At 44.5% G+C, this 15,274-nt stretch overlaps 1 protein-coding gene across 1 annotated transcript; it reads right to left on the reverse strand.

The window, feature by feature from the left end:
* Positions 1–3,967: 3,967 nt before the first annotated feature.
* On the reverse strand, positions 3,968–11,195 carry LOC123969818 (acyl-coenzyme A thioesterase 6-like). Its single transcript, XM_046047525.1, has 3 exons — positions 10,343–11,195; positions 8,694–8,881; positions 3,968–4,837 (listed from the first exon to the last, which is right to left on the reverse strand). Exons 1-3 carry the CDS (start codon positions 10,869–10,871, stop codon positions 4,238–4,240), a joined length of 1,317 nt encoding a protein of 438 aa, XP_045903481.1. The 5' UTR covers positions 10,872–11,195; the 3' UTR covers positions 3,968–4,237.
* Positions 11,196–15,274: the final 4,079 nt, after the last annotated feature.

Below are 15,274 nucleotides of genomic sequence, written 5' to 3' on the forward strand. Positions count from 1 at the left end.
CGGTGACAGGACCACTATGTTGGTGAGTAATGCATACACTTGGAAAAACATTTATCTGATGGATACAAAAGAAGTCCTGCAAAGAAAAATTTACACCTGTAGCTTTCATAGATGTCCCTGTTTAATACCGCAGGTTACTCTAGAAGACATTATAGATACCACACCATAAGTCAGTTATGAATACGTGATACATGATATTTGATAGTCAAGGTTCTCATCTAGGATGAGTACAAATATAAATATGTTTGATCCCCTACTTATTCATAACTTAATAATGTCTATGTTCTGCAAAATTGGCTACGGCTAATTTTCTATTGTCAATTCTCTGTATCTGGATGTCCATATATATGGCCAGAGGGAGGATTGTTATGGCAGAAAATTGTGTCCTCTTACATTTAATCTTTTATGTATGTTCTTTTACTATTATTATTATGTATTGTGTTTTATCCTTAACCTTTCCTCTCCTATACTTCTTATGTTAGTCTGTCTACTGTCGTGGAAATTGTATTCCTGGTGAGAGGTTAAGCAAATAATTGACTTACAACGAACCGTTGTCTTTGAAGAATTTATTTAACAAAAGAGAATAAACAGAGAAGTACTATAACAGAATCAGCTGGACCAGAGGTTCTGTCTCCTAAGACAGTCACTAACGTCTGGCCCAGAGCAAAGGGCTGCATGATCATTTACACAGTCTGAGCAGCTATGTTTTGGGGAACAAAAGATCCTTAACTGGTCCCAGTCAAGGAAGGAGAAGAACAGCTAGTGAGGAAAACAATCAACATCCCCACATCCCTGACCTAAACCCCACACATGTGGACAGACTGGAATAACAAGAACAATAATAAAGATGGAACAGGTTAAAGATTTAAAACAATATATAAGACATAATAAAAGGAGAAAAATAGCACTCTTATAAGTACTTGCATAAAAGATGATAAGTGTAAGAAGAAAACAATTTTCTGCCCTTATATCCACATTTACTAGGGTTTAGGTCAGAGCTGTGAGATTGGTTTGGTGTTTTCTTCTCTTGTTGTTCCTCTCCTCTCCCGGAATGTTCATTCAAGGCCGAGAGAGGATCTCTGTTCCCCAAAACATAGAAACCTAGACTGTGTAAATGATTATGCATCCCTTTTCTCACGGCCAGACGTTAGTGACTGTCTTAGGAGACAGAACCTCTGGTCCAGCTGATTTGTGTTTTAGTACTTCTCTATTTATTCTCTTTTGTTAAATAAATTCTTCAAAGACAACGGTTTGTTGTAACTCAATTATTTGCATAGCCCCTCACCAGGAATATAATTTCCACGACAATTTGGATCTGCACCATAAATATGACTATCTGTTCATTAGTTTTTGTATAATTCAAGAAAATATATATAATATATCAAGAAAATAGTAGGCAGGTGTGAATATTTGCCTTGTCTATATTAGTGAAAAGTAGTGGAAGTGTGTATTGAAGTAAATAGGAGTACCTTTTTGGTGTAATTGTGGACAATTTTATGTCTTTGTCATGTTTTCAGTTTATATGGCTAAGGCTTTAACACCACATTCAATTAATCTACTGTATGTTCTGTGTTTCAGGTGCCAGTGATAGATTCATTTAAGTTTGGCTGCAACTGTGGATGAAGTGGAGTTGTAAGTTTTGCAATTTTGCCACTTACAATGAAAAACAATAGTCAGTCACAAAGACAGTCATGGACGTGAAAGACAGGGCTTGAGCTGCATTTACCCAAACTGTCCTCCAATATCATGTGGATTTTGCAAAACATATTAAGGAGCACAAAAAAGGATCAAATCCAGTTGCTAAAATACACTGTGAACTTTGTCCTTTTTCAGCACCAACCATCATCAAGCAATATTTTCTTCATCTAAAGAGACATTTAAGAAATTGAGAGAGTGTGAATTGCCCATGTTTGGGGTGCTTTTTAAGTCTAGAGTATTCTTTTCTTTTACTTTTACAGCCCATAAAAGTTTGTCGATTTCAGACATGACCTTGTTGTGAAGTGTCACAGTCAGGCCTTTGGAAAACGAAGAAGAGGATTATTTAGTGTCACCAGATCACCGCAAGATGATGGAGGCTGAAAAGAGACCCTGATCACCAGCTGGTGGAAGACCTGATGGTTGCTACATTTTCCCAGCGCAGAGAAGAGAGATTCATCGCAGGATCATTTCCAGATGGCCAGCTCTGTTCCATGAGAGACAGGTAATCAGTCGAGAGATTGAAGCATGTTATGAGACCATTATGATTTCTGTAATGCAAAACTGTAAATGTGTATATGGGTGATTCTTTTATTGTGGAACTTTTTCTATTCCCAGGTTTTAGTAGAAGTGAAAACAATAAAAGTGTCTATTGTCTAAAGTGTCTCAGTGATGACATTTTAATACTTTCTCAGTCTGTTGAAAAATCTGTTTTTTGTTTTTTGTTGTTCTTTTTTTCGTAAAAGCTCATTCAATTCATTCAAACTTTACTTTGCATTATCTCATATTAACTCAAATGACAGATTTCGAGTTCATGTGGTTTATATATTCGTAATTGCTAAAGTGTTTCTGAACTTGCAATTTCAGTCTAACTTCCTAGAGTTGAAATTCTGAATATGAATAAATAGTTTGTGTTGCTGATCCGGACTGATGTTGGTCCAGACTATTTTGGGAACAACTGAAGGGTGTGACTTCCCTGGTCTTTTGAGGATTATGACTTTGTCTTTTAAAACCTGTATACCTGTGATGAAATCAAGCCATGAAGGGGATGCAACATTCCTAGCCTGCTGATAGGCTAACCTTCATAGCCTGCTGATACGCTGTGAAGGTGCTGAACAGGATGCCTTTCCATGGGAGGTCTTCGAGATAGCTGTTGTGGTTGAGGAGAACATTATGCTTCACAACATTAAAAATGTGGCATGCAGCTTTGCCATGCTTATGGGTGTCATCTACTGTGTCAAGCTCGATTACCCAGAATCCATAAAGTATTTGAGTTTCTTCAGATTGTGATGATGAAGAAAAAACTAGACCAAGCATTTGCGGCTCAGGAGGTAGAGCGTGTTGGCTGTTAATCGGAAGGTTGGCGGTTCGATCCCTGGCTCCCCCTGGTTGCGTGTCGAAGTGTCCTTGGGCAAGATACTGAACCCCGATTTGCCCCTGGCGGCTATTCCGCCAGTGTATGGATGAGTGTGAATGTTAGTTTCCGTTTGAGCACTTAGGCTCAGTGTATGAATGTGTGTGACTGGTGAATGCAGATGTAGTGTAAAAAGCGCTTTGAGTGGTCGAAAAGACTAGAAAGGCGCTATACAAGTACGGAGCGTTTACATTTACATTTGCCTGAGTACCTGGACTAAGAAACAGAATCCTGAGGTATAGACTGTAGCACCTGCTCTTTGTTTTCTCAAGATTCTCATGTGGAAATGGTTCCTGTCAAGACTTCATTGTTCTTTATACACCTTCGGCACTGTTCTGTACTGTGAAAAACCAGCAGTGTCTCACAATTTAAAACAGTTCATTTGGAGAATGAAAGAGGGAAAAAACACTGATGCACTTTATTTCATTGGACGAATTGTGAGAGCTGATTGTCTCGACTGTTCAAAGTCTTGTGGTGTTAGAAGTGGAGGACTTAGGACAACACAAACTGACCTCAAAGTTCTAAATTTCCAATGGAATAAGACTGTAATGGACATAGAAATTTGGGTTTTGTGCATTTCCTTTTCAATATTATTACTACTCATTAGTCACCATGTTGTAGATATCAGAAGAATTTCTGATCCAGAAAGATAAGAGGAGGTGGTCTCAAAAGGTAGTCAAGGTGAATGGAAACTGTATGCCAAAAAAACATATTATCATCACTATCCTGTTGCTGCTGTTTATATTCTCCCAGAGCCAAATTTTTAAAAATGCACTGCAGAATTACCTTCTTCCTGAGTGTATACGTGTGTGTGTGTGTGTGTGTGTGTGTATGTATATAAATAACTGTATATAGACATTTTGTTATATATTATTAATTTTATATTTTACCACATTCTAAAATACATTTATATTATATACATCTGTACGTTCTATGGGTGTAGCTTAAAGGGAACAAAAGAGTCAGAGGGAGCTGTTCACATTGCCAGGGTTCTCGCTCTGCCATCTTATGGCAGGGGAAATTCCTAAAAAAATAAAATAAAATAAAATATTCAGCTTTATAAACAATTATATCAGGTTAATTGCCAGAATGATCTTGTGATTTTCTTATTTGTCCTTTAATGTCAACCTATGACACCTGTGTAGCATCACAGCTCAGGTGGGTTCTGAAGAACTCCTGGATCTTCTTCCACAGGTGGACTTCAGCTGCTGCATGGGAGCTGGGCTCTCCCCCCCACAGGACTGGCTGTTGTGCAAACCCATGAACACTAGAGGGGCAGTAGGGTACATAAGGTGGCTCCAGTAGGTGTCCAGCTCTCGGGTAACACACACTCTCGAAGTTATCCTTCCCATGTCGCTTCAGTCTCTCCACCATCTCCTCCATGTAAGCCTTAGTGTCAAAGTGGAGGTCGTCCTCTGAAGCCACAAACAGGAAACGTCCCTTGGCTTGTTCAATGGGGATCAGGCTTCCCTTGTTTTCCTCTGCCAGGGGATTTTGAAAACTATCCTTGATAATAAAGGCCCCTGACTCAGCAGGAATCAACTTGCTAAGGTCCAACGGTAATGGTGTGAGGATTTGGCGTTTTCTGTAGTAAAGAGGAATGACCGTATTGGCGCTGCAGCCATTGATCCACACTGTGGCCTCAACACCTGGTACATAAGCAGCAAGTGAAAGCGCAATATCTGCCGCCTTTGATCGTGATATTACACCAACTCCTTTACTGCCCACCTGGGAAGAAAATAAATGCAAATTAGAGGTAGTCTGTATAAACACACAGAGCTCAGGAACTGGGCTAAATGGCAAAAGTTAATAAAATGATATACCCTAGATGGGTGGATAAATAACAAGTGACAGAAATAAAACAATTTTACATGTTGCAGTGCTGACTGTTCTGTATGGGCTGGAGAACCAATTTCAAGCATTTTTTCAGAATGGGGGTGAGTGCCACAAGGCGGTAGTAATTAAGACTAGACACTGTAGACTTTTTAGGTACAAGGACAATGGTGGCTGTCATGAAGCAGGTAGGAACCCTATCCATCAGAGCAGGTGTGACACCAAAATCAGATTCTGTTACCCAAATGGGAAGTTAAACACCAGAGGCTTTGTTGGTTGGGTTTAGGCACCAAAAGAACTTGGTTATGGTTAGGAAAACTTTGTCGTTTGGGTTTAGTCACAGAATCAGATAGGTCACAGATTTTGGTGTTACACCGGCCAAGCCACTAAGCAACCATTGCCGTTGCATATGGCCCCGTGGCCAGCAGAGTACGGTGGCCAGTAGGTTTCAGGCCTAATACAAAAGCCACAACACGAACACAAAAGCCACAACACAATTACAAAAGCCACAACACAAATACAAACGCCACAACACAATTACAAAAGCCACAACACGAACAAAATTGCCACAAAACAAATTCAAAAACCACAACAGAAATACAAACGCCACAACACGATTACAAAAGCCACAACACGAATACAAAAACCACAACGGAAATACAAACGCCACAACACAAATATCAAAGGCCACAACAGAAGTGAACCACAACGGAAGTTGACAACGAAAGAGACACTTAGTAACAGTGTATTACTCTCCTACAGCTACACAGTGGTACAGCAGCAGTGTAGCTGTCCCACATTCAGAAGGTCTGGGTTCGAATTGTAGAAAGAACATTCTTCTTCAGGTGACTTTTTCTTGCATAATAGTGTCTGCCAAATTAGTAAATGTAGGCCTACGTGGAAGAAGAACTTCTTACCCGTTTGATAAATAAGTAATACTTTGTTCTGGTCAAATAATATACACCAGGATATTTGTGTGAATTAAACAGCTGTCTGTGAACGGGTGCTGCGAACGGCGCCCGGCATAACAGGGCAGCGCACGCACTGGGCAGAGGAGGTGGGACGTGCCGTCAGAGCCACAAGTAAGGTGACCTTGGCAGAAAGAAACCTCAAATCCGCTGTCTCTAAAGGCTCAAAAGGGCCGTGGGTTAGCACACATAATCCCACTGTGGAGCAACAGGCTGTGTCACCGGCCTGCGCCTCCGCACACCTTTCAGGAAACGCTTCACCTAGGCATCCAGAAGGCAAGGGATTAGCCGAACCGTCAGAAAAGCATACAGCAGCTGGGGAGGCAACAGAGGGTGCACGTCCCACGGGTTCAGCGAAAACCACAGGGCACACTGAGCATTCTCCCGGATGGCAAACAGATTCCCCTCTACCATGCCGGAGCCAGATCTGGGCCACCCGATCAGGATGGAGGCGCTCGACATGATGTCCGCCCCTCTGTTCAACATGCCAGAGATGTACTCCTCTCTGATGGAGAGCAGATGTGTGTGTGCCCACAGGAGCAGCCGCCTGGCCAAGCTGTCACCACTGCCCGTGGGACAACACTGCAGAGCAGCACCACCAGAGAGAGGAGACCAGCACTACGCCAAGGTAGGTGAGCCGCTGGGAGGGGAGAGGGGCACTCTTCTTCCACTTCACCGTGAAGCCCAGGCGAGACAGGTGTGTGTGAGCTGGGCTGTCTGCACCACCGCCTCGTCCCGGAACCGTGGCAGCAGCTGCAGGTCGTCCATATAAAACAGAACCCTGATCCCTAATCGCCGCAGCGGCTCCAGGTCCGTCTCGACACACTTGGAGAAAGTCTGCAGGGCCAGGGAGTAACCAAAGTTGGTTGTATTGGTACTGAGCGCCCCGGAAGGAGAACCAAAGACATCTTGTGTCTGGGGATAACAGGAACATGAAAGTACGCAATGAATGTGAGCAGGTTCCCTGATGCACACACTCCAGCACCTGTTTCACTGCAAACACGCAAAAAGGTCTTTCCATAATCGCTTTGTTGAACAATGACAGATCTAGGATGAGCCTCACGGCGCCCGTTTTCTTCCTGACCAGGAAGTAGCGTGAGTAAAACCCCTGATTCTCCTGCCTGGGAGGAACCCTGGAAATGGCCTGCTTCAATCTCCACACTCAGCCGCACAAGAGCTCAGCTCCTGGTGGGGAGAGGGAGGGTCATAGCTGTGCTGCTCCCCTGGCGAGGGGGAAAAGGCAGGGGCAGGCAACAGGGGAAAAGATCTGCAAGTGACATCATAGCCAGAATGCATGACGGCCATCCAGCCGCAGCTTGTGTGCTAGTGTGGGAGATATGAGCAGAGCGGCGGCCACAGGCTTCGCAGAGGCAGTGGTGGGCCTGGGGGGGTCTGCTTATGACATTGGAGCCAGGCTGCATGAAGGCCATCTGGCCAGCTGCAGCTGGTCCGTGTGGTGTGGAAGAAATGTGTGAAAAGGCGGCCACTGACTCAGCAGAGACAGCGACGGTCCCAGGAAAAAGCTCTTTAGGGCTCTGTTTGTGTTTTATTTCAAAACAGTTTGGTTTTGTTGAACAAAAGTTCAAGCAGAACAAGAACATAAAGCACACATTTCTCCCCAAGAATGTTATTAGCGCTTCCCAGCGCGGCGAAGCTGCACCGGGGGGTTGGACCACAAACAGGCTACCACCGGCACCCTGGGAATGCAACGCTGAGTGCAACGCTGGAGTTAGCCGCCAGTTTGGTGAAGTAGGAGGCGATCAGTGCCATGTTGTTGGCGGAGGCAGAGTTCTGGAAGGCGCATTGGTGGCTCTTATCAGCGATGCGAGCCAACCACTGTGCTACCTGGGAGGCCAGGACAGGACGCCGCCCGGATGCCGTCTGGCCTGGCTTCACACCGAAGAAGGTGGTGAGGTTGGGCTCCTGGGGAGGGACTGGGGGAAACCTCAAATCCGTAAATCCCTCCACCTTGGTGATGGGAACGTAGGTGGAGACGGGAGCCCAGAGAACCTTCGGATCTGTAGCGGCGACCTCCTGGTATCGTTTAATCGGAGGGAAGCGCGGCCAGACCGGGTACCGCTTAGCCGGTAGAGTGAACTCTTGGGCCGGGGGAACAACCAGATGATGGCGGGGAGCCCTATGACGAGGCCATCGATGGATGGCAGGGAGTTGGCAGTGGACAGTGGTATGGAGATGTCGCCAGAGAGAGCCCCCTCGAGGCTGGAATCAACCTCTTGAAGGCCAGCGTCCACCGAAGGTTGGAACGGGGGAAGCGGGGAGCCACTGGGACACCCGTGGTTGGAGAGAGAGGAGTCATCCGACTCCTGCTCATCTGGCAACAGCATTCCCATGGCTTCCTCCAGAGAGTGTGGGGGCTGCCACACTTCCTCATCCTGAAAATTATCCGCCTGCCGCTGCCGCTCCTTGGGGGGAGAAGAGTGCGCAGAATGGGCAGTGTGAGCCAGGGGTGAGCGCTCAGCCGGCGTGCTCTGGACCATGGAACAACTTGCACCGAGGATGGAGGTCCCCCGGCAGCTACATTTTCCTCAGCAGCTGGCTGCAAAGCTAAAAGAGAGTGACTACTGCCTGACTCCAAATGAAAGCTAATGTTGCTGTGTAACTGCTAGATGTGTAAATAAGCATTTGTGTGCAAGTTTGCCATGACAACTTAAAAAGTGATGATATGTCAACTTTTTTCCTAGGGCCAAAAAATTATGTGCTGCAGGTTTTAAGTCACAAAATAAAATCCAAATCAATAGCTGCTTATCACCGAATGAGCTCACCTTAGGATGTTGTTGTAAGAAATCCACTGCTTCTTTAAAGTGGTCCAGATGCATCTCTTTCACGTTGTCAGGCTTATCAGTCATCACCGCTACAGCCAGAACCACAAACCCTTTGTTTGCCAGCAGAGAGGCTCTTTTCTCAGATGGAAAGCTGCTGAGATCCAACACAGCAGGAAACGGACCTTCTCCTGGAACATACACAAGTATATCAACAATATATCATATGAAATCCTACATCTTACACAATGTGCATCATTTTGATGCAGAGTCACTAAATTGATATACTGCTAGACCACAGCTTTATATGATTAAACAAATTATATTAAATTTAACACCAAAAAAAGCAACCAATATCGAGGTAAGTGGTGTACAACTGAATATAAGCTTGAGTCAACTTTTTGGAAAAACTTTTCACCTCATTACAGAAACAAGTTATAGGGCTGCAACTAAAAAATATTTTAATATTGAAATCATCTGTTAAAGTAATAACAGTTTTTTTCAGTCAATTTGGTGCATTTCTCGAATCATCTTTAACATCTGCAAAATAGTTAAGTGTATTTATCGAAACAGTACTACATACTAACAGCACTACACAGTGAATTACCTGCAAAACCTGTCACTTGCTCAAAATTCCTAGTCTATCACTCAAAAGTAAATATTTATGTCAGTGAACATGTCAGTGCCATCAGAAAGACAAGTTCTTGTCTCATTGTTTAAAACAAGATAATCAAAATAAATGTTGTCAGGCCATAATGTTGAAGGCCACACTTTTTCAGTATGGCATATTTCAATATTTCAACAAAAGTTTTTTGTTTTGGGTTCCTGGGTTTTGCCATTTCCTGTGTGTGTAGTGTTCATCACTCCTCACCTGTGTTCTTGTTCTGTGTTTCCATTTGGTATTATACCACCACCTACTGGATGTTTAGTAACAATACACCTCATCCTCATCATCATGTGATCAACTAACCTAATGTTCAGATAAATAGTCATGTAGTTTGAAAAAGTCAGTCATTCGACAATGGTGCCAAAGCATGTTACTGCACTTAGTGACATATGCAATGAACTTGTGCCTAGATGTTTTGGGGGGTAAAACTATTCAACAGAGTACCAGTACAATACATTGTTATCAACATGACATAAGCAATTGATAATGTATCCATCCATCGTCAACCGCTTATCCTGCGTACAGGGTCGCGGGGGGCTGGAGCCAATCCCAGCTGACATCGGGCGCACAGTAGACAATTGTAAATAACCATTTGCATAAATGTGGCAAAGCCTTTGCAATTCATTCAAAAGAATGAGAAACTACATTTATGACGCACAAGTGACGAGATGATGTGTAGGTTGAACAAGTAGTTTTGAGAATTTTAATTCTGATCTGAGGAAAGTACCTAAGCAACTGAGAAAAACTGTAATGATCGCTGTATTCTATTCATCATAGCTGGTTTCAGGTTCCTGGGATTGTGCACTGTTAGGGCTTACTGGGACACCTAAAGGTATATCGTTAATGTTGTGCTTTTTAAGTCAAAATGTATTGCTGTCACAGCACAAAATTAAGTGGCTATTGCTATGGTGGCCTAATAAATAAATACTGTTGTTATACATTCATATAACACACTTTTATGTTGTAATGATGATGAACCACCTACCTGGGGGAGTAAACAGGACTCCCTGAATATTGCCCTCTTTGATGGGGAGCAGGCTGACCCCGTCTCCAATCAGAAGCCTCTCATTGGCTGCCTCTGCCAGCATCCTGCCCTCCCCCTCGTGTACAGAGAACTTCACCACATGTGGGTTAAAGGAAATGTTTTCTTTAAACGATTTGTGCAAGGTGTCCGCCCTCATCGACCACAGCAGACCCATGGGTTCAACCCCAACATAGCTGCCACTGAGTGAGGGGTCTCTCTTCAGGTCGATCTCCCCGCTCCCATCAGCCCTGTAGGTGGCTGAGGAGCTGAACACCACTCCTTTCTCATCTGTCAGTCTGGCTCTCATGGTGACCACCTGTCTCGACCTCAGCCCGGCCACCTTCACCTGAATGGGCTCATCGAAGAAGCACCTGGCGCTTGGCAGCAGCCTCAGTCTGACTTGGGAGGACATCTCACCTGAATCTACTGGTCTTTTCTCAGCAAGTTTAGACTTTGCCCTGTGATTGGGAAAAATCAATTGAAAAGCCATATTATTTCAGGAGACTTTGACATATCACATAAACAAGTTCTTTATTATTTTCCCCCTATTTAATTTATATTGGTTTCACTTTGGAATCAAACAGCAGTTGAATGTCGTGTGTTGACCATTCTACCACCCCAACGTTGCCTCTTAAGTCACCTGACTTCGACTGTACATCAAAGCATTACTTTTGTAAAATCTGTATCTTTAGAATCCCCGAAGCACAATAGCTGCCATGGACATTGTTAGACCTATTGTAGGGGGGCTGAAGCAACCCTAACATTTTTTTTACAGTGCAGACGTGTACTCAACAAAGAGAAGCAAGAATATTGATAAATATAATCAGAATCAGAATCAGAATCAGTTTTATTGCCAGGTATGTGTACACATACGAGTAATTTGACTCAGGATTGTACATTGCTCACGATGTGCTTACTTATACAATAATAAAATAATAATATAATAATAATAAAATAAAATCAGACACAAACTACAGAGTAGACAACACTAATATACACACTATGAACAAAACAATATTGACATATTGACAAATAGTGCAGTAATCAGAGTGCAAAGGATGCAAGAGTAAACTATTATTCTCATAATGTACATGTTGAAGGTGGATATGATATACAGGTACACATACACATACATGCATATATGCATACATTTACACATGTACACAGTGTGATGGAACACTGGAAGGATGCTGGAAAAAATAAATAAGACCTATGACCTGAGGTAGGTGTATTGGTATACAGTATATACAATATGACATAGAATGAACATAGTATGAACAGCACTGAAATAGAGAATGGTGAATAAATAAATAATAAGTGGAAACCAGTAAACAGGTGCTGATTAGAGACAGAGTTACTGGGTTATTGCACAGGAATTGTTCCTGACACTGTGAGTCAGAAATCAGCTGTTCATCAGAGTGGCGGCTTACGGCTTGTACGGAGGAAACTGTTCCTGTGTCTGTTGGTTTTGGCGTACAGTGCTCTGTAGCGCCTACCAGAGGGGTAAAGCTGGAATAGGTTGTGTCCGGGGTGAGATGGATCTGCAGTGATGTGTCCTGCCCGTTTCCTGAAGTCCTGAATGGAGGCAGGTTGGCACGGATTATTTTTTCTGCAGTCCTGACTGTCCGTTGTAGTCTGTCTCTGTCCTTTTTGGTGGCAGATCCAAACCAGACAGTGAGAGGTGCAGAGAAAAGACCGCATGATGGCTGTGTAGAACTGGATCAGCAGCTCCTTAGGCAGGTTGAGCTTCCTGAGCTGACGCAGGAAGTACGTCCTCTGCTGGGCCTTCTCGATGATGGTGTCAGTGTTGGGCTCCCACTTCAGGTCCTGGGATATAGTGGATCCCAGAAACCTGAAGGATTCCACAGCAGACACAGGGCTGTTGAGTATGGTGATGGGGGGCAGAGTGGGGGGGCTCCTCCTGAAGTCCACGGTCATCTCCACAGTTTTGAGCGTGTTAAGCTCCTGGTTGTTGCCAGCTGATCAACCCCCCTTCTGTAGGCCGACTCACCACTGTCCCAGATGAGGCCGATGACCGTTGTGTCGTCAGCGAACTTCAGGAGTTTTGACAGATGGGTCTCCTGAGGTGCAGTAGGTGTAGAGGGAGAAGAGCAGTGGGGAGAGCACACACCCCTGGGGGGCGCCAGTGCTGATAGTCCGGGTGCTGGATGTGATGTTCCCCAGTCTCACCTTCTGACTCCTGTCAGTCAGGAAGTCTGTGATCCACTGACAGGTGGAGGCTGGCACAGTGAGCTGGGTGAGTTTGGTGCTGAGGATGTCCGGGATGATGGTGTTGAACGCCGAGCTGAAGTCCACAAACAGGATCCTTGCATATGTCCCTGGAGAGTTGAGGTGTTGCAGGATGTGATGCAGACCCAGGTTGACAGCATCATCCACTGACCTGTTAGCCCTGTAGGCAAACTGCAGGGGTTCCAGCAGGGGGCCTGTAATGTCCTTCAGGTGGGCCAACACCAGTCTTTCAAAGGACTTCATGACTACAGATCTCAGGGTGACAGGCCTGTAGTCATTTAGTCCAGAGATGGAGGGTTTTTTAGGGACCGGGATGACTGTGGAGCGTTTGAAGCAGGAGGGAACTTCACACAGCTCCAGTGATCTGTTGAAGATCTGAGTGAAGATGGGGGCCAGCTGGTCCGCACAGATTTTCAGGCATGATGGTGAGACACTGTCTGGACCAGGAGCCTTCCTGATCTTCTGCCTTTGGAAGAGCTGGCTCACGTCCTCTTCACAGATCTTGAGTGCAGGTGAGAGGTCAGAGGGGGAAGGTGACTCAGCTCGTCTGGCAGTTGTTGAGTACCAGCAGTGTTGGAGGATGGTCTCCTCTAGTTAGTGAGTGTCTGCAGGCCTCTCCACACTGACGTAGGATTGTTGGCTGCAAAGCTGTTATTTAGCTTTTGAGCGTAGCTCCTCTTTGCTGCTTTGACCTCTTTAGTCAGCGTGTTCCTGGTCTGGTTGTACAGGACTGGTTGTTCCCATTTCTGAAGGCCTCCTCTTTGGTCTAACGAAGCTGCTTGAGTTTCGCTGTGAACCAGGGTTTTTGGTTGTTGAATGTGCGGAAGGTTTTGGTCGGCACACACACGTCCTCACAAAAACTGTGTCGATTAGTTCGTCCAGGTCCAGCTGCAACCTCAGAAACACAGATAGCAGATTTCAGATAAGATGAACCAGACAGTTATCAGAGAGACCCAAGGCTGCACGGGGAACAGAGCAATAGTGGTACTTTAAAGTAGTGTAGCAGTGGTCCAGTGTGTTAGTGTCCCTGGTGGGACACTTAATATGCCGTCTATCCCTTTCGCGATCTGCACGGATGAGATTAAATCCGGTAGGTGAAGTGCGCTGTCTGGGATGTGCGGAGAGATCCAGGATTCAGTAAAACAAAGGGCGGCAGATCTGCAGAAGTCTGAGTTAGTTCTATTGAGGAGCAGCCGTTCGTCCATTTTGATGGCCAAAGAGCAGATATTCGCCAGGTGGATAGATGGGCCCGCAGTGCGAAAACCCTGCTGTCTCAGCTTAACCAGCGCGCCGGCACGTTTCCCCCTTCGGCGTCTCCAGTAGATTCCATACAGAGCTGCTGCTCCTCCAACTAATAACTCCGGGAAAGTTCCTAGTTTGATAAGGAGCGGTGGAATAGTGTGAGCAGTTGAAAGTGCAATATTTAAGAGCTCTTCTCTGGTAAATGTTACCAGAGAGGGACGGCATAAAACAGAGGCTACCATCCTCAGTGGCGCCAGCTTTATGTTTATTGAATATATGAGCTTTCCTGAAGCAAATTCATGTTTCCAAGGGGATGAAACTTTATATTTTTATGACTTTAACTGAAATCTATTTTAAGATATCCCACTACCTAAATAACAAACAGACCTATGGTACCAAAATTCCTTGGCATTCAGTAATTGGTTAAATGAATGAGTACAAATTTGGTTACTGGTTTAAATATGTAAACAAAATTACAATGTAGCAAGGGTGCCATTTTTATGTTACTTCTATAACTTGAGTCATTTAAGGTGCAGATTTATCATTTTTTACATAGGTGCTACATTTGAAATGTCTGCAAAGAGGATAAGTAGCATTGATATGAAGTAAAAACTAGTCTAATTCAACTATAAGCCTAATCCTGTTTTCAATTGTGCATGTGTGAATGTTAAAATGAAATGAACACTGCTGAGACACTTCCATGGATCCTTAAAGTTAGGACTGCAACTACACTGTTTCACAACATTATATTTAAGCTTCTTGGGTTTTTGGTTAGTCAGATAAAACACAACACTTCTAGTGATAATGAAAAGAAGTGAAAAGCAGCAAATCCTCACATTTGAGGAGCTGGAACCTGTTAATACACTTTAAATGGGCACTTTTCTTTGCTTAAGTATTAATTAATTGGTTATATAACAATAATGCAATGCAAAGAGGCTTTAATGGCTTTGTCAGTGGTTTCTCAGTAGGGGCACTGAATCAATTAGTGACCAGAAAAGGTCACCCTGAAGCAGCCATGACACCAGGCAAGATATTCAGAGAGCGAATGACTGCTTAGCCCTCCCTCCTCTCTCTCTGTTTTGAGCAGTTCTTTTCGGGCACGGGGGGGTGTATACGGTACAGGGAAGCCGTTCTTTTCATTCATGCACTCACTGACTCGTGACTGCAGCCGGCAGAAGATGGGACACAGGAGGAGGGGAACTGTGGGCAGCATAGAGGGGAATCAAGGAGGGAAGTCCTACATGACAGCCGTTCAGGGGGGAAAAAGAGGGACGTCATAGGCTTTGCACGTCACCGAGTCAGCAGACATGGGTCACTTTACGCAGAGCGTAGTGACGTACCCAAGCTGCAGGGGGGAGGGGGGAGTCGTCTATAACTATGTATAGCAATTCTGAGATTTGT

Source organism: Micropterus dolomieu, linkage group LG01 (assembly GCF_021292245.1).
Source record: "Micropterus dolomieu isolate WLL.071019.BEF.003 ecotype Adirondacks linkage group LG01, ASM2129224v1, whole genome shotgun sequence".
Taxonomy (NCBI): domain Eukaryota; kingdom Metazoa; phylum Chordata; class Actinopteri; order Centrarchiformes; family Centrarchidae; genus Micropterus; species Micropterus dolomieu.

Coding starts and splice junctions, on each gene's coding strand:
- LOC123969818 (XM_046047525.1), bottom strand. CDS start 10,871: ATGGCTTTTCAATTGATTTTTCCCAATCACAGGGCAAAGTCTAAACTT. Junction 8,882..10,342: donor AGTCCTGTTTACTCCCCCAG/GTAGGTGGTTCA, acceptor TGTATGTTCCAG/GAGAAGGTCCGTTTCCTGCT. Junction 4,838..8,693: donor TCTTACAACAACATCCTAAG/GTGAGCTCATTC, acceptor TTTTCTTCCCAG/GTGGGCAGTAAAGGAGTTGG.